This window comes from Triturus cristatus, chromosome 1_1, assembly GCF_964204655.1.
Source record: "Triturus cristatus chromosome 1_1, aTriCri1.1, whole genome shotgun sequence".
Taxonomy (NCBI): Eukaryota; Metazoa; Chordata; class Amphibia; order Caudata; family Salamandridae; genus Triturus; species Triturus cristatus.
The window spans coordinates 42,693,487-42,714,546 of NC_140579.1; the positions used below are offsets into that span (position 1 = coordinate 42,693,487).

Consider the following 21,060-nt stretch of genomic DNA (forward strand, 5'->3'; position numbering starts at 1 on the left):
AATATAGTTTATGAAATACGCTTTCCATTCTACCCAAGGCATACATGGAGAGCTACCAGCTGACCAATAAGGTTGGGGAGGAGCAAGAGTATAACCTTGTGCACACATGTCAATATTTTACAGAAAGAAAAACAGTAAGTGTAAGCTATAAGTACCGAATAAATAATTGTAAAAGCACAAAAGCAAAACAGATAACGTTCTTATGTCTAAAACACACTTCAAATTGTCAAGGAAATCATTTAAGGGGAACAAGAAAATTGAAGGAATCACCCTGAAGACTTTGAAATGCAAAGAAGAAGGAAATCTTACATACAAAAAAATTACCATTTTAAACCACTAGATGGCATAAATGGTTAAACGAAAATCAAACAGAAAATAACATATGTAAAATTCTGTTTCACAAAATACGAACCAAACTGGAACAGACTGAATTCGAAAAGTGTACGATGGTAATCCTTTCGTAAGGGTGAATCAGTCTCCTTAATGATGGTGTATTCTTTTTTTTTTTAAATAAACGAACAATAATGAATCAGGCAGTCAGAAAGAGGAAATCCGTGGGCTGTTGAAGTTCTGCCGATCTACGAGTAGCGTGGCACGTGACTCACGACGCATACGCCATCACCGTGGTTACGTAGTCAGCGCTGGAAGAAGAAAAGAACTCTGGACGGAAGAACGACGATGGAGCTTCTGGAGTGAATTCGGTGAGTGGAGCGTTGGTTATGTTTTTAAAACATAACAAATACACAGATGCTAGCTACAAATGTTCCGCATGTCTTAACTAACGATGCTGACATTGTAGGTTTCACAACTCTGTAAAGTACGAAAAGCTCGTCCACCTTTTTTTTAAATGTATTTCCCCGCTCCGCGTCAAAATCCGTTCAGACCTGGATACAGCATTAGAGGAAAATGAACTCGAGAAATGAACACTCGATCCGCTCAATTCCCACGAAGTGGCCAGGAACTATGTAAATCCAAACGAGATAGTCAATTAACTGGAAAGAAGGTATTTAAAAAAAAACGATGAAATTCTTGAAAAATATTCCAGCTCGAGGGTTCGAATAAAAGTGCTTCCTTAGGTCGTCGCCAGTTTTGTTGAGTAAATCCAATAGTCGAGAGAGGATTTAAAACGAGATTTAATCCATAGGTAAGAATAAAGGAAGCACCGCTGGTTACACAGCTTCCAGCTCCAGCAGCACTCCAACAACTGTCGCCTCTTGGTTCATGGGACCGATCACATGCTCTATTCTAGAACACTGTGATCGTGCCATGAACCAAGGGTTTATACAATAACATGATCTCGTGCATGCAAGCACGAGATAAACAGAGAAACAGCAGGATATGACATACAACATAGAGGCAGCCAAAGTAGGGTTGACAGCCCTCTCGAATGCTGTTGAACTTAAACTTGAGCACCATCCTAGTTGCGGCATTCTGGACTATTTGGAGCTGCCTAATCTGGCCCATGGGTAGCCCGAACCCAGAATGCCAAAGGCATCAAGGTGTTTGACATTACAACAGAATCCTACAACTAGTTTGTGAATGGGTTCATTCTATGAAAGGCAAATGGATTTAGTTGCCGGAGGCAGAAAAATGGTAACCAAACCATTAACTGTGTGTGATTTGAAGAGGAGGTTGAAATCCCAAGCCAAACTCGGGTTTCTCGCTGGTTTAGCATAATGGCAAAAAAGCTAAATAGTTCTATATGAGGAATTCAGTTCCAGCACCATTCACTTTTCGCCTAAGGAGATTGATTCTCTGGTCTATATCATCGATCCTTTTTTAGACTAGGGAAATATTGATCAGGACCCTTGACAGAGATCTGAATATCATTAGTTCAGGGTTGAACTTCAGCCCTCTAGCCCTCATAACAGAAAACAATAGTTTAATGTAAGTGTTACATAGCAGGGGAGATGGTAATGAAATATGGGGAACGCGGCATTTCACCTCATTTTCGGTAACCAAATATGGGCTAAACAAGAGTGTACGATGGCAGAGAAAGGACTTCAACTGTCCTGCTGCCTCCTCCAACACAGTGGCCTTTGACAGAAACCTTTAAATTGGGATGTCTTATCCACAATGTTGAGTGCGGACAGTCGGCACAAAACTACCTGGAGAGTCGTGTTGCCTTATTCTGCAGCAGCAAGCATGCAATCAAGTAAATTTACCGGTACTGTCTGTCCAAATCCTGGCAAAGGATTGCAAACTCACATTACAAAAAGACCTGTAGCTGTGAAGTAACTACCTTCTCCAGAATTTTGGAAAGCCAAGGTAGGCCTGTAATGGGATTATAGTACTATAAATTGTCCTTTAACAAAATATTTTTTTTAAAAAGACTCATGCTCCTGAAGCTGCATAGGCAAAGACACTCTAGGGAACATATGGACGTGGGATCGAATGCTCACATTCAGCGAGCTACACAAAGACTATCAATTTGTAGAGACGGAACAATACAGCTTTATCCAACTGAAGCATGCGCTTAGATGTTCACATCAAAGATGGGGAAACTATAGCAGAATATGCCCCGTTAGAAAACCGACTGCTATTAGACCCAATCCCTGACAAAACAATCTCCCTTACATACAATAAAATAATGAACAACTTACCTGACCCTCTCGGGGTGCTCTGGGCGAGCTGGGAACTAGATATTGGTCTGTTGGAGGACAGCGACTGGCAGAAGGCAATGCAGAGCCCCAGAGAAATAGCAATACGGGCCAAATTTCGATTAATCCAATTGCGAGTTTTGCACAGGACTTACTACTCCTGCACACTTTTACATAGAATTGGGTGTGTAGACTCAGAGCTACACATACGGGGAGTGGCTTACCCAGCACGTTCTTCCACACTCTATAGGAATGTCCGGTGATACAGCGATACTGGACAAGGGTAGCCGGTGTGATGACGGGGATAGTGGGCATACACATACAACCAAAGGTATGCTGGCTCTTGATGGGCGTTACAGGGGAGGATAGATGGCCAATATACACGAACATCTGGCTGATGCTAGCTGGGGTTGCTAAGCGCAACATTGCATGGCTGTGGGGTGCAGGAACACCTCCCAAATTATCAGACTGGAAGGCAGATATGGACTGGTGTCGCCTTGCGGAGAGGGTGATGTATGAGAGCAGAGGCTGCCCTAAGAAGTGCGAAAAATATGGAACACCTGGGGGAAATATAGAGCTTAAGAATAACGTCATCGGATGGGGGAAGCGATAAAGTAATACAGTGGCTTTTGAGGGAGAAGTTGACCTGCTTAGGATGTACAAACATTATTGATCTGTTCACGACAGTGCCCCGCTTCGGAATGTAATCTGTATTTTACATGTCAATATGATGTACGTTGTGTATCTGACTGGAACTGTTCTTGTTTCCTTTTCTGTTTGTTTAATAAAAATATATTATTTTTTTTTAAGTCATGACTGATTGTTTTAATGGGGGGCGTGGTCTGCAGCCCAAGATGGTGGTCGTTAAAGCGATGAGCTCCGGGCCGGGGCCTTGAATCCATTTCCTTATCCGATATTCCCTACCTGTCTAAGGGTACTTTTAGCGCTGCTGAACTGTCTTCACTGTCGGGCTGCCTCGACGCTGCACAGCGGAAGCCTGTGACCCTTGCAGAGTGGGTTTACGGACGGTGGCGCTTCCCGGCCTTTCCAGAGGCCTACTGGGGAATTGAAGCCGTGGACTGCCCTGGGAGCTGGCTGGGCTATGAGCGCCCGATCCCGGCCGCGGTGACAACTTTGGTCCCCGGGGCCTCCGCACCCTCACTGCTGGTGCTTGATTCTGCCTGCACACTGCCTGGGTTTGATGGTACACTCCGGATCGCTGCTGCCGTCGGGGGGTGAGTGCGGCGCACCGGTCAGCTGGTGAATAGCTACCCGCCGTAGCGGGGGCCCTATTAGACGCGGGACCACTTCGCGCCACGACTCGTTGGCGGGTCCCCTAATGTGCCCGCATTGCCTTATTGGAATGTGAGAAGGCTGGGGAGCTGGACTGGTGCTCCCTGATTCCCCTGCAACATCAAGGTGAGCGCCGATATTGGACACGGGCCTATGTGCGCCGCCCTCTGCACCTAGTGACACCTTGGGATCTCCGGGCTGTTTGGTGGACTGGCTAGACCAGGGATACAGGGTCTGTTTGGTGTGCTCCTGCTGCCTTCCACTTAGCTGGCTGGGGTGGGGCGGCCTGCTCTTGCTTGTGGGGGCCCTTTCGTGCCACGTGTCGGTGGTGGATTTCTGGCTGGTCCTGTGCTGGTCGGCACTGTGCTGGGGTTGCTGCCACGTTGAGGCGAGTGCACTGCTACATCTCATGGCCCATCTTGTTGTGGTCGCAGGTGGAGTGCCGGACTGCACGGTGGACTGCTTGGACTACTGGGGCCTTGCACCCCTGGAGCCGCGGGACGCTATATCACAGCCCTTTCCGCCGATCCTTTCCCATTGAGTTGGGGGAGCCCACTGCTGCACTGGGTATCGGCTGCCTTGTTCCACCTGGGTGCTCCAGATTGCTACTGTGCTTGGTTGTGTGGCATCCGGGCAGCTGACTTGTGCCACCAGTAAGTGGTGGGTACTTGCTATCTGACGTGGCTCTTCTCCGACTGCCTCCCTGGCTGCAGATGTGCCAGAGTCTCTGAGATTCAATTGCTGTAGCCAAGTGTTTGCTGCATTGCTCCACAACACCGCCGGTCATGGGCAGGGGAAAGCCCAGGGCGTCTACACGGTCGGGGAGAGCGGGTTCTCTCTCTCCACCTTCGGGCCATTTCTCCGCCCTTTCTCATCAAACGGAGGGCCATGTAGGCACTAACGCTCCGGAGGACAAACTGGACATGGTCTTGCGGGAGAGCCGCGATTCTCGCTCTGTGATGGAAGCGCAACGGGGCATAATCTCAGTGGATCTAAACTTATTGAAAGATGACCAGAAGCTTGTTGAGAAGGTTAAAAAAGCTGAGCAGAGGTTGGACAGTGTGGTGCCTCAAGTGCAAGCCCATGAGGAACAACTAACCCATATGCGCCAACAGATCGACTCCCTCCAGGCCCGGGCTGATGACACGGAAGGCCAGGCCCATCGGAATAATCTCCGAATAGTAGGCCTGCCAGAGGGAACGGAAGGTTCCACACCCACGGAATACATAGAAAACTGGTTAAAGTCTAGCGTGGCCCCGGTCGGATTATCAGCTCATTTCACAGTCGAACGGGCACATCGTGTCCCTACACGTCGAACAATTCCAGGCGCTAACCCACGCCCCATCTTTGCCAGGATTTTGAATTTTTAGGACCGGGATCATCTACTGTAGGCGGCGAGGGACAATGGTCCGCTGCAGATTGATAACGCGAAGATTTCCATATTCCCGGATTACACCCTGGCAGTGCAGCGCAGGCGATTTTCCTTTATGGAGGTGAAGGCACAAGCTTGGGCAGCGGGTCTGTCGTTTGCCTTATTGTTTCTGGCAAAACTGAAAATCCTTTACAATCAACGCTCCCTGTTTTTTGATACTCCTGACAGTGCGTGGGACTGGCTCGACAAGACGTTCCCCGATGTCCAACCAATGAGACAAATGGACTACTCGCTGCCAAAGACACAGCACCCCCCTCTGAGGCGTAAGAAGGGGCTTCTTACTCAAAGTTCTGCCTCCAGTCCCCTGATTCGTCAACAGGTGATGGAGGGCAGGCGAAGGGCACTCCATACTGCCTCGACCTTCCGCACCACTCGCACGCCAATCAGCTCCAGCCCATCTGAAGGATTGGATACAGATACTGATTCTGATGGCAGCGTTGCACTGTTTCCTTCGGTGACCACACAACTTAGCAATGAGACTCTAGCCTCCGCTGGTTCTTAGTTCTCTGACATGTGCCATCGTAAGGCACGCTCAGTCTTTTGTTGTCTCTCTGTCCAGTCTGAAGTACTGTTGTATTACATATGCTCATTTACTCGAATGGTAGTATGCCATGAAACTTGTCCGTCTGTATGACAGGTGGGGACGGTTTAATGAGTCTCCCTGGCCCGGACCGCGTTCTGGGCGCTTTCATATGTTGATTGTAGCTCTTGCGTGACTATTGATAGTGTTGGCGACTTTTTCCCCGTAGGCGTTAACATTTGTTGAATGTGAAGCATGTTACCCTTGTTTTCACGGTTTGGTCGAACAAAGTTTGGGCGTTGGACCCAGTATTGGGACACTGTTGAGTTTTTTGTAACTATGCTGCAGGTCTGTGGGTTGTGGGGGGGGGGGGGGGGAAATGGGTGGGGTTGGGATCCAGGGGGATTTTCTATTATTTTTGGTGATGCCTGCTGTTAATTCTTATACTTTGGTCTCACGGAACGTTCGGGGTATGGGGTCTATTGCTAAACGGCACAGAATAGCTACGCAATTACATCGTTGTAAAGCACACATAATATGCTTTCAAGAGACGCATCTGGTTCCCTCCGAAACTATGAAACTACACAGGCGATGGCGGGGTCAATTCTATGCCAATGCATACTCTGCCTTTTCTAGGGAGGCTGCCATCTGTATGCGGGAGGGAATCCCCTTTTCCCTTACTGAGAGCAAAATTGACCACCGGGGCCGGTTTGTCCTCCTGCTGGGCACATAGGATGGTAGGCAGGTGGTGTTGGGGTCCCTCTATGCTGTGAACACAGATCAAGAGGCGTTTTTAACACGGGTCTCCCGAGCGCTTGCTGGCTGGTCCCATTTCCCATGGCTCTTGGGTGGAGACTTGAATGCGGTGTTTGACAATGTCTGGATCGTTCCCATCCCCCTTTATTTAACACTACGGTGAGGGCGCAGGCCGTGGCCTTAACACGTTGGGCACAAGGCTGGGATCTATTGGACGTGTGGAGGGCCTTGCATGCGAACATGAGGGAATATTCCTTTTACTCTTACCCTCACAAGTTACACACACGTTTGGATTACTTTCTTTGCTCCCCGGATTTATCCTCTTCTATTACACACTGGGAGTACCTGGGCAAGACTATATCTGACCATAATCCCATAGAGTTATTGTTGACTTGGGGCCGTCCTCCGGCTCCTATTCCGACTTGGAGAATGCAACCTCCGCAGTTAGAGGACCAGGTGTATCGGGCCGCATTGTCAACAGCTATTGAAACATATTTTGTGGAGAATGAGGGCACTGCCTCGTCCAGATCTATTGAGTGGGAGGCCTTCAAAGTGACGGTCCGGGGGGGGTCGCCATGGGGACTTTGGCGGGGTTGCGTAGGGAGACGATCAGGGACATAACGGCCCTAGAGGGGGGACTTGCAGGCTTTGGAAGTAGCGGCTCAGAGGAGCGCCGATGGCGTGGAGCCACTACAGTCCGCTAGAATTAAGTATGCTGAATTGCTAGAGCGCTTACGTGTGATAGATTTTAGTGCCTATACGCTGCACACACATTCCGAGGCAGATAGGGCAGGTACATTATTGGTGAGACTGATCCAACCTACGGTGAGTCCTACTCCCATTTTAGCTATCAATACAATCCATACCACGTTAGTAACCTCCCAGTCTGAGATCAATGCTGCGTTTCGGGACTATTATGCTCAATTATATACCACCCCAAGCTTGGATGTCTCGGCTCCCACACTCTCCTTTTTGACCAGGGTCCAACTTCCCACAGTTTCTGATTCGATCGCTAAGGAATTGGTGGCTCCGATTACAAGTGCAGAGACCTGGGTGGTGATAAAGACATTGGCCCGTAACAAAACACCGGGCTCCGACGGCCTACCTGTGGTGTTTTATATAACTTTTGCTGTTGTGCTGATCCCTAGGCTGTTGCAACTTTACACTTCCTCCTTGGAAGACTGTGTCCTGCCCCCCACTGCTAGGGAGGCAATAGTCACATCCTTATTAAAACTGGATAAGGCACCAACTGACCTTCTCGCTTATATGCCGCTTTCTATTCTTAACACCGAATACAAGATACTTAGTAAGATTTTGGCGTTGCGGCTCCTCCCTCATCTTCCTCGGTTGATCCATACGGATTAATGTGGATACATACCCCAATGCAGCACCTCTTTGAATATCCGCCGGCTCCATGCCCTAATGCTCGCAGCGTCCGACACTTCACCGCTTGCCGGTTGCTTATCTTTAGACGTGCGTCAAGCCTTTGATACCCTAAGCTGTCCGTACATGCTGGCAGTATTATCTAAATTTGGCTTCCCTCAATCTTATTGTACATGGATTAAATTGTTGTATACTAGCTCTACATCGCGCGCTAAACCGGGTTTGACCATCTCCCCCTCTTATGCAATCTCCCGGGGTACGCGCCAAGGTTGGCCCTTATCCCCGATGCTCTTCGTATTAGCCCTCGAACCTCGTGCGCAATATCTGCGGCAGGTCATGGTCCCGTGTGGCCTCCCCTTGCACGGGGTGATACACGCTGTATCATTATACGCAGATGATATGCTGTTGTATTTCCGGGATTTAGATGCCGATAAGCGCAAGATAGCTGCTGTATTTTCTAGTTTGGGGGAAATTTCTGGCCGGTGTCTTAACGTCTCTAAATCGGTCGCCTTCTCCTTCTATAATACTTATCCATATCCCCTTTTGCAATTTGGTCGGATGCAATTTAGAGTTAAACCTGTCACTTTTAAATATTTGGGAATTCATATATATAAATCCAATGCAGATACCATAGATGGTAATGTAGTGCGCCCCATTAATTCGCCGCGCTCTCAGATCGCCTTATGGAATACATTGCCTTTTACGACGGCGGGCCGCTTGGTGGTGTCGAAAATGGTTATGTTGCCCCGCCTCCTTTACTATTTTGTGAATTTGCCGGTTGTCCTCCCAGCCTGGATTTTTAAAACACTTGACACACTTATCTTCCTTAATATGGGGGACGGGTAGACGTAGATTGGCGCTGACTAAGTTGCAACTCCCTAGTGCTGCAGGGGGCATGGGGGCGCCTGATTTTAAAACTTATTGTATAGTGGGACAATTACAGTGGATGGCATATTGGTTAGCGGGTAAGAACTTATTTGAAATTGGGTACTCCCTGGACTATTTGAGACGTGGAACCCTTCAATCTCAGTTATGCCTGGGTGTACAAAAGCTCAGTGATCCTCCTTATTTGCTGCAAGTTGCACTACATTATTGGAAGCAGGCTAGACGACAGGCAAAGTTGCCATTTCGGTACGCCCCAAACATCCCGATCTGTGGGCTACATACTAGGCGTGGAATAATTTCGATGAATCAAATTCAGGGGTGGACGCGGGAGGGGGTGGGGACAGTCGGAGATCTCTTTGCCACTTGATGCCCCATGATGAGTTTGCACGTACTTATTCAGTGCCGGAAACCTTGTTTCTCACTCATGCTGCGGTTATGCGCTTCATTCAGACTTATTGGTGCGTAGCATAGATCAAAGAGAACCCCCAACTTTTCAACTGCTAAAATCGCTACACATTATGGGGCACGGCCGACACTTGGTGCGCTGGCTCTATCGAGGGTAGAGGGAACATTCACATATTCCGTTACTGCATCTTAGGCAGAAGTAGGACTTGATACTGGGGCGGAAACTGGAGGACAGGGAATGGGCTCAAATGTTAGAGCACCCCCGGCGAGTTTCTCGTAATTGTCGCCTAAAGATGATTCAATTATTTATATTACATAATGCATACCTTGCCCCGGCAACGATACGAAAGATGTTTCCTTCTGCGTCCTCGGCATGTTCGCGATGTGGGGCGCCTGAAAGTGATTTTCTCCATATGATATGGTATTGTCCAGTGCTGCTGGGGTTTTGGTCAGAGGTTGTCCAGGGTTTGGGGGGTGCTGACAGAGCGTACACCATGGGACACAGTTGAGGCCTGTCTCTTGGGACTTTTCCCCCTTCCTAGGAAGGCGAAATTGCTACGCCGCTTTGCAGGCTTGGCTTTGATGCTACCTAAGCGTATGATTACGCAGAGCTGGAAGTCTACTTCAGCGCCCCGTGCGGGCGCTTGGCGTGAGGAGGTGGTCAGATGGGCCATTGCTGAGAGGGAGGCTTTACACCGCGAGGAATGCAGGGGACTGCGGACAAGGACGATTTCTCTGGATTGGGCGCACCTAGTAGAACTATTTAAGACTGCCGGGGAGGATGACCTGGAAGAATCACAGATTGCGATGCATGACAATGATACAGAAGTTTGACTACTAAGGGTATGATGCCAATGCTCACACTACCCTCCTGCCTCCCATTCCCTTCCCTCCTGCTCCGTACCCTCTGGCCTTTTCGGCCTTCCTCCCATTCTGGACCTCTTTTCATCCCCTCCTCTTCCCCCCCCCGCCCCTCCTCCTTGTGCACCCTTCCCAGAGGATCTCAGACCTGACAATCACCAGTTCTGAGAGCATCAGCTGTGTGTATTGTCACTGTAGCGGCAAATGGTTCACTAGTTCAGTTTGGGGGGCGGGATGTCTTGGGTGGGAGTTTAAAGGAGTACTGTGACTAGACGTTCATAATTGGGTCATTATTCGGTATGCAAGTACACAGTCCGTATATATATATATATATATTCACAGAAAAAAACATAGGTTTCAGGCACGTTATAGTTAGGAATTAGCATTTAAAAAACCTCAGCAATTCACTGAAAAAACCATAGGTTTCAGGGGCGTTATAGTTAGCTGGACTTTTCACTTGTACAAAACCATTGAAATTCCCCCGTACTAGTTAGTTCAGCTAACTATAACTCGCGCGCCCGCAATGCACTGCTGATGACGTCACATATTACATCACTCATGACATAGTCAGTGACATCACTCATGAAATCACTGCTCCTCCTGCCTGCCCTGTGCGGTCTGTTGTGAGGCCCCTTCCCCTGAACTTTCTTGTCTGTGCACACATGTTGCTGCGCCTTTAGTAACATTTGAACCGCTTGGGCTAGAAACTATTTCTTTTTTGTTAAAATCTTCAGACTATCCACCAGATCGTGGATTATGTGGAAATGGGGTAAATATCCAATTATGCGAAAAACGCAGCAGCCACACAATCACATAATTCCAGTGACTTAGATTATGCGGCATTAATTCCTAGTACGTGCAAACCAGCAGTTTTTAAGTCCACAGGATCGGTCGAAAGTGGTTTACGAAAACACCCGTAGATTAGTAAATCACACGAGAACCCTAACGCTTATAAACTCAATTTAAATTATCACTCCCAACAAAACAATGGCTAGAGCATAGATATCCGTAGTGCAGCATGTGCAGGGTCACCAGGGACCAGAGATGTGAAGGGCCCAAGCACTTCAATTGGAATGGGCTTTTTCTACCAAACTGGAGCATTGTCTTTGGTTTAATTAGGCCCCATTGTACCCTTATTAGGTCACTGCAAAAAGCGTTGGTCACAAAGCATTTGTCAAAACTGTCTGGGTGAAATAAAAATGCCTATGACAGAAAGCACAATTTACCAGCCCCTACAATCACAAAAGTAGAAGAGGGTGTTGCAACCAATTAACAGGGCGAGCCGAGCCAAGGGTCTCCAGCACGAATTTAGCCCTGAAAATGTTTGCCATGGAAATCATACAATAAACATCGCATAAAATATGATAACGTCTATTCAAAACGTAAAAAAAGTGCATTTCTTTAACACGTGGATGCTCTGACATTCATACATCACATTATAGCACTGTACTTTTTAAAAGTGGTAGTTTCTAAACACGAATTTACAGATAGAGCGATATTGTCTGTGTCTATTGAATCAAACGCAAAGGGTTTTTGAACAACTGGTATTCTGACCTCACACATTTGAAGGTGCTTTCGTGTGTGATCGCGAGAAAAAGGAAGATCGGTAAACCAAAAATTTGCCTAAAATCACACAATTCATTTAAGCAAGGAAATCGTGATTAATCCAGGTTTTCTGGATTCACTGTGTGCAAATAAACCACTAAATAATACCCATTGGTCGTTTCTTTTACTACGTGTTTATGCTTTGTGTCTACCTTTTTGTACACAAGGGTAGCGCGAGAGAGGCCGGCAGAAGCCTCAGTTGTTACAGGCTTGAGGTTTCAACGAGACAGCGAGCTGTACTAGAGCCAGACCTCAGGCTCATGTCTGGCGTGAGCTCCCAGCGGCTCGCCCACCTCCATGGAAATGCACATATGCTGAACTGTATACAAATAGTTTCAAATCGATCTTGTGAATGAAAAACGTTATTTGAAAGGAAAACGGGTTAAAAAATGTCCCAAGCACCAGGGGTGGATTGGGATAAAAAATTGGCCCGGCACCCTAAAAAAGTGGCCCATATTTGCAGATTGCTCCTTTTTCGCAAAGCGCTGCTTCAGTGTTTTAGTATTATGAAAACAAAGAGGGGGCGCTGGGCCGCATCTTACCGGCACAGACGCAGCCCAAATCGGCCATCACTCGGGTCAAAACAGCGACCCGCAGCTGCAACTCGAACACCGGCCCATTGCCCGAGTGCCCGCTTTACCAATCCGAGCCTGCAAACAACTACCGCCACTTCCAGACTACTTCTGATTTTACATAACTTTATGCCGGAAAAACAGGAAATGCTGAACAACATGAACGTATCAAATTCTTACCCCGACCAAACAAATTATTTGCACGAGGTCACCACAGAGTAACCCAATAATGGATGCCATGAATAAAACAAGCCACACCAGATAACCTTTATTCCTAAACAAGTGTTTCGGACAAATAACTCTCAACGTCAAAGCAGACACAAACCTAAATGCAGACATCGCAAACAAACGCTGCGTTCTCAACAGACCCTCGTGTTAGAATGAGCAGTCACCAATTTTCTTTTTTAAAAATATTTTGTTTTAACCACCTAGATTATTAACTTTTCAATAGACAACTTGGGAAATGTATGATATGTTTCGTTATTCGTTAAAACATCCAATAAAGTTAGAGGTGTATAGACGAAATAGTAGGGGAAAACTCACGTTAAATTACCTCTTTTAGAAAGTGCAATCCGAAATAACTACAAAATATTATTTTGGACTGCTTGGACATGTTAAAAGATACAGGACGTAATTGGGACCGAAGGAAGGATGTCTGCTGTTTGATGGACCGCATACAAAGTTGGACAACAAGTTACTAGACAGCATTCATTGTCGCTGTTTCTTTTCGCGCGCACGTAGTGAATTACCTGGATCTTTCAGAGTACATGGTGAACCAGGATCAACAAACTGTTCCTAAATTTGCAACCCAACCTTTTCAGACCTATCACTAATTAACGCCACGTGACTAGAAAGCGCCCGTGACGCAATTGTTTGGTTCGCACCTGTGAACTCTCGGTCTACGTCATCCACGGCTTTCTCTCCATTCTCCCGCCACCCGCCCATTAACAGAGCAGAGCCAAGGCACAGACTAGACGTAACATAGCGGTAACGTCGTGTTTTTGGAAGTTGAGACAAACTCAGTTTTGACTGCCAGCAGGAGTGGGACTCATGTCGCGAGAGCTACCCTACATTTTCACCAATGCACCTCTGTCCTGGGTGCGAGTTCCAGTGAAAGTGTGGCAGCCTAAAAAGTCAGAATTGAATGAAGAAAACCCTTGTTTCGCCTTGAGGATACCACCAGCCAGTCCTGTCCTTTTAGCCAACACAGCTTTGCATTATGGGACGTGTAGATTCACTTAAAATTGTGTAGGTCTCAGCTCAGCAAGCGCAGCATGAAAATGCGGCCCCCGGGGGAAGTAAGACCAGCGGTCTAGTCTTCCCCCGGGGAATTCGCGCAATGGAAAGGACAGGGAAGGAAGGGGTGGGATAAGGGGCGGGGTCGTCAGGTAGGGGATAAAGGGGGGAGGAAGAGGGAGTCCTTCCTCTTCCTTTCCCCAGCGCCTCAGGGTGGGTCAGCTAGTGGATCGTTGGAGTCGGGGGATCGTCGGTTTTGTGGCGAGCTTCGTTGGAATTTGCATTGGTGGTCGTGGTATCGGCGGGAATTTCGAACGGTGAGCGGCGGTTGTTGGTGTGGAGCGTTTCTGTGGCGGCCTCGTCTGGCGACGGTGGGCGGCCTGTGTGTGGCGTTTTTGCGGGTCTGTGAGGGCGGGGGCGGTTGTGCGGCGGAGCGCGAGCAGTTATAGAGGGAGGGAGAGGGGGGGGGGCGCTCAGGTGCCGGACGATGCGGCGGTTCGGGCAGCGCTTCAGTTGTTAGGTCGCGCGGGGAGGGCTGATTTGCTGCGGCCGGGCGTCTTAGAGCAGGCGTGGGTGGGGATGTCGAGGACACCGTGTTCTGCGTCCGCGGGGGTGGCGGCGGCCGTTGCGGCCTGCATGGAGGAACCGCCTCCGAAGAAGCACGCGGCGGGGGCGCGAGGGGGAGGAAGGAAGGCGGGGCCTGTGGGGAAACCCGGAGATAGGCGTCTGAGCCTCCCGGCCTTGGGGACGACGGCGGAGGTGCCTGTAGGGGGGGGGCGGGGTGGGGGGGCGCGTAGTGACGCGGGTGGTGCTGTGGGGGCGCGGCCGGGCTGGGGGCAGCGGGGGGGCCTCGTTTTTGGTGGATTACAGTTGGGATAGCGACCTGGTTGAGGAGGCAGAAGATAGGGTGGGGGATGATTTCGCCCTGTATCTTTCGGGGAGTGAGTCGGCGGGGGGTGAGGGCGGTGGGTGGGGGGACCAGGCTCTGGACTCGGTGGGTGGGGGCAAGGGGAAAGGTGGGGGGCGGGGGGGCAAGGGTAAAGGTCCGGCTAAGGCTGTGGGGGGACGGGGATCGGGGCGGGGGACGCCTGCCCCCTCAGGGGGTGCGGGCCGCGGTCGTGGGGCACGGGCCACGGGGGAGGGGCGGTGGGATGATCGTTGGGCGGAGATGTCTCTGGAGGAGCGTATCCGGGAACAGCGGCGGTTGATCGAGACGGAGCGGCGTTGGGAGGAGTTGTGTGCGGCTAGGGAGGGGGAGCGGGCGGGGGACCAGGTGGCGGGGGCGCGGGCGCTGGGTGTGGCTGGATGAGTCAGGGACGGACTTTCCGTCGCAGAGACCTGGTGGCGCTGGGGCCCCCTCGGACTATGCCGGTCCCGAGGGGGGGGGGGATCCAAGCCAGCGCAGATTGCTGGTAGAGGCCGGGGAGGGCCGGCGGGGCGCATGACGGCCTCCAGACGCCGGGACGAAGTAGTAGGGGGGTCCGCGGCGGCCTGCCCTCCACCGAGGGAGCGCGCATCATCGGCGCCGGAGTATGAATTTGTTCAAGGAGAGAAAGGCAAAGGAGTGAAGCGTGTAGTGCGTGAGGTGCGGGTGGAGACCAGCGAGCCTGTGGTGGTTGAAGAGCTGGATTACGAGTCGGAGAGTGAGGAGTTGGAGGAAGGTGAAGTGCGTGAGGTGACGGGGCCGGAGGCAACGCGGAAGTTTGGTGTTTTCCAGGCCAAAGCCAGCTGCAGCAAGGCGCCAGTGGTGAGGGTGTCAATCCCGGGTCCCGGCGGACGGGCGCAGGAGGTGCCACGCACTTTGACAGGTGAGAGCACATGGTGGGGGGTGGGGGGTGGGGGGTGTGGGATGAAGGGACCGGGCGGGGGCGCCGGAAGTCTTGCAGGTCTGTGGGGGTGGGGGACGGGTTGGTGAGGGCGGTGGGAGAGTCGGCGCAGCCGAAGGTGCCGGCTAAGGCGGCGGCCCCGGAGGGGGATGAGAAGCGGATGGTGGGGGCCGGCGTTCAGACGGATAAGGAGGGGGAGAAAGAGGGGAAAGAGGAGGGGGGAGAGAAACATAAGAAGAAGTTGCCTTATATGGGTTTGGCGATGCCATTGGGGTCCCATCTGTCCGAAAAGACGAGGGGCAGGATTTGAAAACACGAGTATGTGGACGTCTTTAAATTGTTGCATCGGGAGATTCAGGCGAAAGAGGGGTCTAAAGAGGAGGAGTGGGAGTTGACGAGGTGGCCACGTGTGCCGGTAAATATGGAAAATTGGACGTCGGCTTTCTTGATTTATGCCAGTATTTACTGGCAAAAGCATGAGGATAGGGCGATTGCGTTATTTAAATTCATGGATATTATCAGGAAAGCGCAGATGCACTTTGGGGGTTTCGCCTGGCTCAGTTACGATGAGGAATTTCAGGCGCGGGTCAGCGTCAACCCTGACAAGCCCTGGGGAGAGGTAGATCAGGAGCTGTGGGTGCAGTGGATGGCCTCCACGCAGTCTTCTGCGTCCACCCACACGGCAAGTGGCCTTCCGGTGGCTTATCGGCCTTTTCAGTCACGTCCCGCCTCGGGGGGCGGGAGGGGGAGCCGGGGGAGCGGGGGGAGCGGGCGGGCAGGCTGCCACTGCAGGCGCAACAGGACAGCCTGCTAAGGGTGGGGGAGCCACCACAGGGGCTTGTTGGAATTTCAACAAGGGGTTCTACACCCGACACCCCTGCAGATTTAAACATGAGTGTTCTAAGTGTGGGGGCAAGCACCCGGTCACACAATGTTTCACATTGGCCACCCCGTCCGAGCAGTGGCGGGTCACAAAAGGCAGGGGGCAGACTGGGCCAAAGGGCTCCTACACCAGTTAGTGTGGAGGCCATGGGTCCGTGGCTCTCCCGCTACCCGGATCGGGCGGCGGCATTGAGGCTGTTCTGGGGATTCACGGAGGGGTTTCGAGTGGGGTACCAGGGGCCTTGGGAGTGCAGATGGGCGGAGAATTTGCGGTCGGCGAAGGAGTTGCCGGGGGTGGTGGAGGCAAAATTGCGCAAGGAGGTGCTCGAAGGGCGAGTGGCCGGCCCGTTTGACACGTGGCCGCTACCTGCGCTCATCATATCCCCGTTGGGGGTGGTTCCAAAAAAGGAGCCGGGTGAGTTTCGCTTGATTCACCATTTGTCATGGCCTGAGGGACGGTCGGTGAATGATTTCATCGCGTAGGAGGATTCTCGGGTGTTGTATGCGTCGGTGGATGATGCGATTGAGTTGGTGAGATTGTGTGGGCGGGGGGCTGAGCTGGCCAAGTGTGACATCAAGTCGGCGTTCCGCCTTCTGCCCATTCACCCGGCGGATTTCTCGTTGTTGGGCATGCAGTTTGGGGGGGCCATCTTTGTGGACAAGGTTTTGCCCATGGGGTGCGCGATCTCCTGCGCTCTGTTTGAGACTTTCAGTTCCTTTTTGCAATGGGCCTTCACTGACAGGGCGGGGCACCGGCTGGTGTCCCACTATTTGGATGATTTCTTGTTCGTAGGCCGTGGTCGATCGGGGGAGTGCGGGGCGGCTTTGCTCCACTTTCAGAGGATGGCGGGGGAGTTTGGGGTGCCGTTGGCGCCTGAGAAGACGGCTGGGCCCAGTTGTTGTCTGGCGTTTCTGGGAATTGAGTTGGATTCAGTGGAGTGGATGGCGCGCCTTCCCCAGCAGAAGGTGTCGGAGATACAGGACTGTTTGAGCAGCGTGGTGTTGCAACGGAAGATCGATTTGAGGTCCGTCCAGCGTTTGTTGGGCTTGCTGAACTTTGCGTGCCGAGTGGTGCGGGCGGGCAGGACGTTTTGCAGGAGACTGGGGCTGGCCATGTCGGGGGCGGTGTTGCCTCATCACAGGGTGCAGATTTCGGTGGGTGTCCGGGCGGATCTGCGAGTGTGGCAGGGGTTCTTGAGTGATTTCAATGGGGTCTCCTTGGATTTTGCTGATGAGAACATGGTGTGGCAGGTGCAGATTTTTTCGGATGCGGCCGGGGCGCGCGGCTTTGGTGTGTTTTGGGATGGCCGGTGGTGTGCGGAGCAGTGGCCGGCGCGCTGGTTGACACAGGGCAGAAGCATTGCGTTTTTGGAGTTCTTTCCGCTGTTGGTGGCGCTGCAGGTGTGGGGACAGGAATTCCGGAACCGGTCGGTGCTCTTTCATGTGGACAACCGGACGGTGGTGGATTTGGTGAACCATCAGAGGGCGAGGGACCTGCGGGTGCTGCACTTGCTGCGAAGTTTCATGCTGCTGTGCCCGCGCTTCAATGTGCTGTTTCGCGCGAAACATGTGCCGGGCGCTAGCAATGACATCGCGGATGCATTGTCTCGTTCGCAGTGGCAGCGTTTCCGGAGGTTGGCGCCCGGAGCGGACTTTGCCAAGACCAAGGTGCCGGAGGGTATCTGGAGCTGGGGGGAGTGAGAGTGGTGAATCTGGTGGAGCAGTCTGTTGCCGAGTCCACGCGGCGGACGTATCGTATGGCATGGGTGGAGTTGGGTGTGTTCTTGGGTTGGTCGCGGGGTGAGTGGCGGATGTCTCAGCGAGAGTGTGAGGCAGGTGTCGTGCGTTATGTGTTGCACTGCATGGATAGAGGATTGTCGTCAGTGACGATTGCAGGTAAATTGGCGGGGATTTCTTTCTATGGGAAGATCTATCTGGGTTTTGATCCAGCCAGGGGTGAGTTGCTGAGCAGGATGCTGAAGGGCTGGTCCAGGGAGCGGGGAGGGCGGGGGGGAGCGCCTTTGTGCGAGGCGATCACTTTTGAACTGTTGGTGGATGTGTTGGGGGTGTTGGGTTCTCTGTGTTACGATCTGTACGAGTTGGCGTTGTTCCGCCTATGTATGACGTGGATGTTCTTTGGGGCTTTCCGGGTTTCGGAGTTGCTGGGGGGTAAGGGGGGGATGGGGATGAGGTTTGAGGATGTTCGCTTGGATGGGGGGCGCCTGGGGCTTTGGTTGGGGCGTTCCAAGACGGATCAGGCTGGAAGAGGCTCGTGGGTGTGGTTGAGTGAGTCAGGGGAGTTGGGAGTGTGCCCGGTGCGGGAGTGGAGCAGTTTTTGCGGGCAGTGCGGCCGATTGGTGGGGGAGATTTTCTGTCATGCTTCTGGAAAAAGGGCCACGGCTTACCAACTGTTGGCGGTGCTGCGCATGGCGTTGCGGCGCTTAGGTAGGGACCCAGCGGGGTATGGGACTCATTCCTTTCGGATCGGCGCGGCGACGGCGGCGGCACGGCTGGGTTGGTCCTGGGATAAGATCAGGAAGATTCGTAGATGGCGTTCGCGCTGCTGCGAGCTGTACGTTAGGAAGTAGGGCGGAGGGGTGCGCGGCGGCTGTGTGAGCGTTTTGTGCGAATGTTCTCGTTTCTAACGCTCCTCTTTTCTTCGTAGGTTGTTTTGGGGGTCCTGGAGCCAAGACGGTTACCTGGATAGTGGGACATTCATTTGTGCATTGGGCTGCCAAGTTTTCTGACAGGCAGGTGTACGGGCGTAGCCTGGGCCTGAGAAGCAGCAGTCATGAGGTGTTCTGGTGGGGTAGGAGTGGGATGCGCTGGGGGGAACTTTTGCCTTGGCTCACGAAGAAAGTCTCGCAGCAAGGATGTCCGGATCTGCTTGTTATACACCTGGGAGAGAATGATCTGGTGCGGCAATCAGCGGTGTCGTTGATTTATTTGATGCAGCGGGACTTGGAAGCGATAAAACGCAATCTGGCTGGCGCTTGTATTGTGTGGACAGAGTTCATTCCCCGAAGGGTTTGGAGGGGGGCGTTGAAGCCCGCTGCGGTGGAGCGCGCTCGCAGGAAATTGAATAGGGCGATGAGGTTTTTTTGTGAGGACTGTGGGATCAAGGTGCTGGCGCATCCTGGTCTGCGGCTCGAAGAGCCCTTGCTTTTTAGGGCTGATGGCGTGCACCTTTCACACATGGGAAACGCCTACTATATGATGGAGATGAGGGATCTGATTAGTGGGTTGTGGAATGAGTCGATTTGGTGTCTGAGGGGGTGAGGGCGAAAGGTGCACTTGTGTGGAGTGGGGCAGGTAACCGCCCTCTGGGGGTTCCCTGGTTGGCGGATTGGGGAGGGGGGAGGAGTCCATGACGGGCATACTCACCCTTCCGGGGAGGGGGATACTGGGGAAACGTGGGGGTGCGCCAGACCAGTGTACGACGAATGGAGATGATGGTGGAGTTTTGGGAAGAGAAGTGAGGAAGCGAATGGAAGTGAGAAGGTTGCGGTGTGAAGTGGGGATGGAGTAGTTGGAGTCTTGGAGAGTATGGGATAGTGGGAAATGTTGTTGTTGGGGATTGTTGGGGATTTGTGTTATGTTTCTGGTTATGATTGTCCAACCCTGTCCTAATAAAATGGCCTTTTACGCTAAAGTACCTTGCGTGGACTGATTATTGCGCGACGTTGCACTGCACTTGCTGACTGTGAATTCGTCGTATGTACCTTTGAACCCTTGTGTTTCTGTGTGCTTGTGCAGTGGGCGCTCACAATCTGCTACCCTCCAGCCTTTTCTCCATCAAATTAATTGTTCAACAAGTTTCTTTTCAAAATATTCGAAGTCTATTCTGCTCCTTGACACGAATTGCCGCTACGGTTGGATGACGCGCAGGTGGTGCCCGGAAGTAAACGCCACGGCGGACGACAAGGGTTGCAGAAACTGCAGCTTTATCTCAAAGCTGTAGACACACTGCCAGAGCCTTCGAAGAATCTTTATGCTACTTGTGATAGTACACATTGAAAAGTACTTCTGCCTTCAAGTGACGTGCAGTCTCGTTCCTCACGCGTACCAAGCGCAGGCACTGCTTGTTTTTATTTGCATACCTTGCAGAACAGCTGATCTTCTACAGTAAAACCGAGGCTGCCGAACACTCCCTTGGTCCACACAGACCCAGAGACGGCGCTCGGTGGGCCTCTGTTTACACCTCTGTAAACCTCTTGTATCACCCTCAGGGCAGTGCGCCTTTTAAACACATGCAGATGCAGATGCAGATAGCCTGCAGATCCACATCTGGGTCAGTCGGCCGGTCAGAGGGTGCTCCCACTGCTCTGCCGTCTTTACAACAGCCCGGGCAGTCTCGTGGCTTTGATTGCAAACAGTGAATCTGGGGCAGCTCTGCCCCTCAGCCACTGGTCAGGGAAGATCATTTCACCTAAGATTGAACAGCATCCTATGGCGTGCGTCTGTTGATGCTGGATTCACAAACGTGACTGTAGCGTCACTGCGTGAAGCAGCACCTTCTGTACATTGGAGTTGGGCATAGCCACGTTTGGTTTATGTTAGACCTGACAGACTTTGATGGGGTCTTTCCTTTACATTTTACCTTCTCCGATCCATGGACGTCATTTAGGGGTCACCAGGGATTGCCAGATGCGACCCCTGTGTTGCCCCTGAGACTGGCACTGCCTCTGCAACCCCTCGCCATGGAGATGGAAAAGTCAGTGCCAGAAACACAGGGGCACCTCGTCTTAATGGACATTCGTTAGGACTCAACTGTCCCTGTTTTTTGTCTATTTATTTTTCCATA

General features: G+C 51.6%; 1 protein-coding gene across 5 annotated transcripts in view; it reads right to left on the reverse strand.

The window, feature by feature from the left end:
* LOC146869312 (RNA helicase MOV-10-like) overlaps nucleotides 1-13,580 on the reverse strand; it is a 524,894-nt gene extending 511,314 nt beyond the window's left edge. For 4 of the 5 annotated variants that reach the window (XM_085647618.1, XM_085647842.1, XM_085647767.1 and 1 more), the window contains exon 1: nucleotides 13,062-13,580. In XM_085647618.1, the coding sequence (XP_085503744.1) occupies nucleotides 13,062-13,081 (20 nt within the window). In that variant the 5' untranslated portion in view covers nucleotides 13,082-13,580. Of the gene's footprint in view, nucleotides 1-12,865; nucleotides 13,021-13,061 lie in introns of those variants that run through there. The other variant, XM_085647688.1, reaches the window with a different exon arrangement.
* Between the last annotated feature and the right edge of the window lie 7,480 nt (nucleotides 13,581-21,060).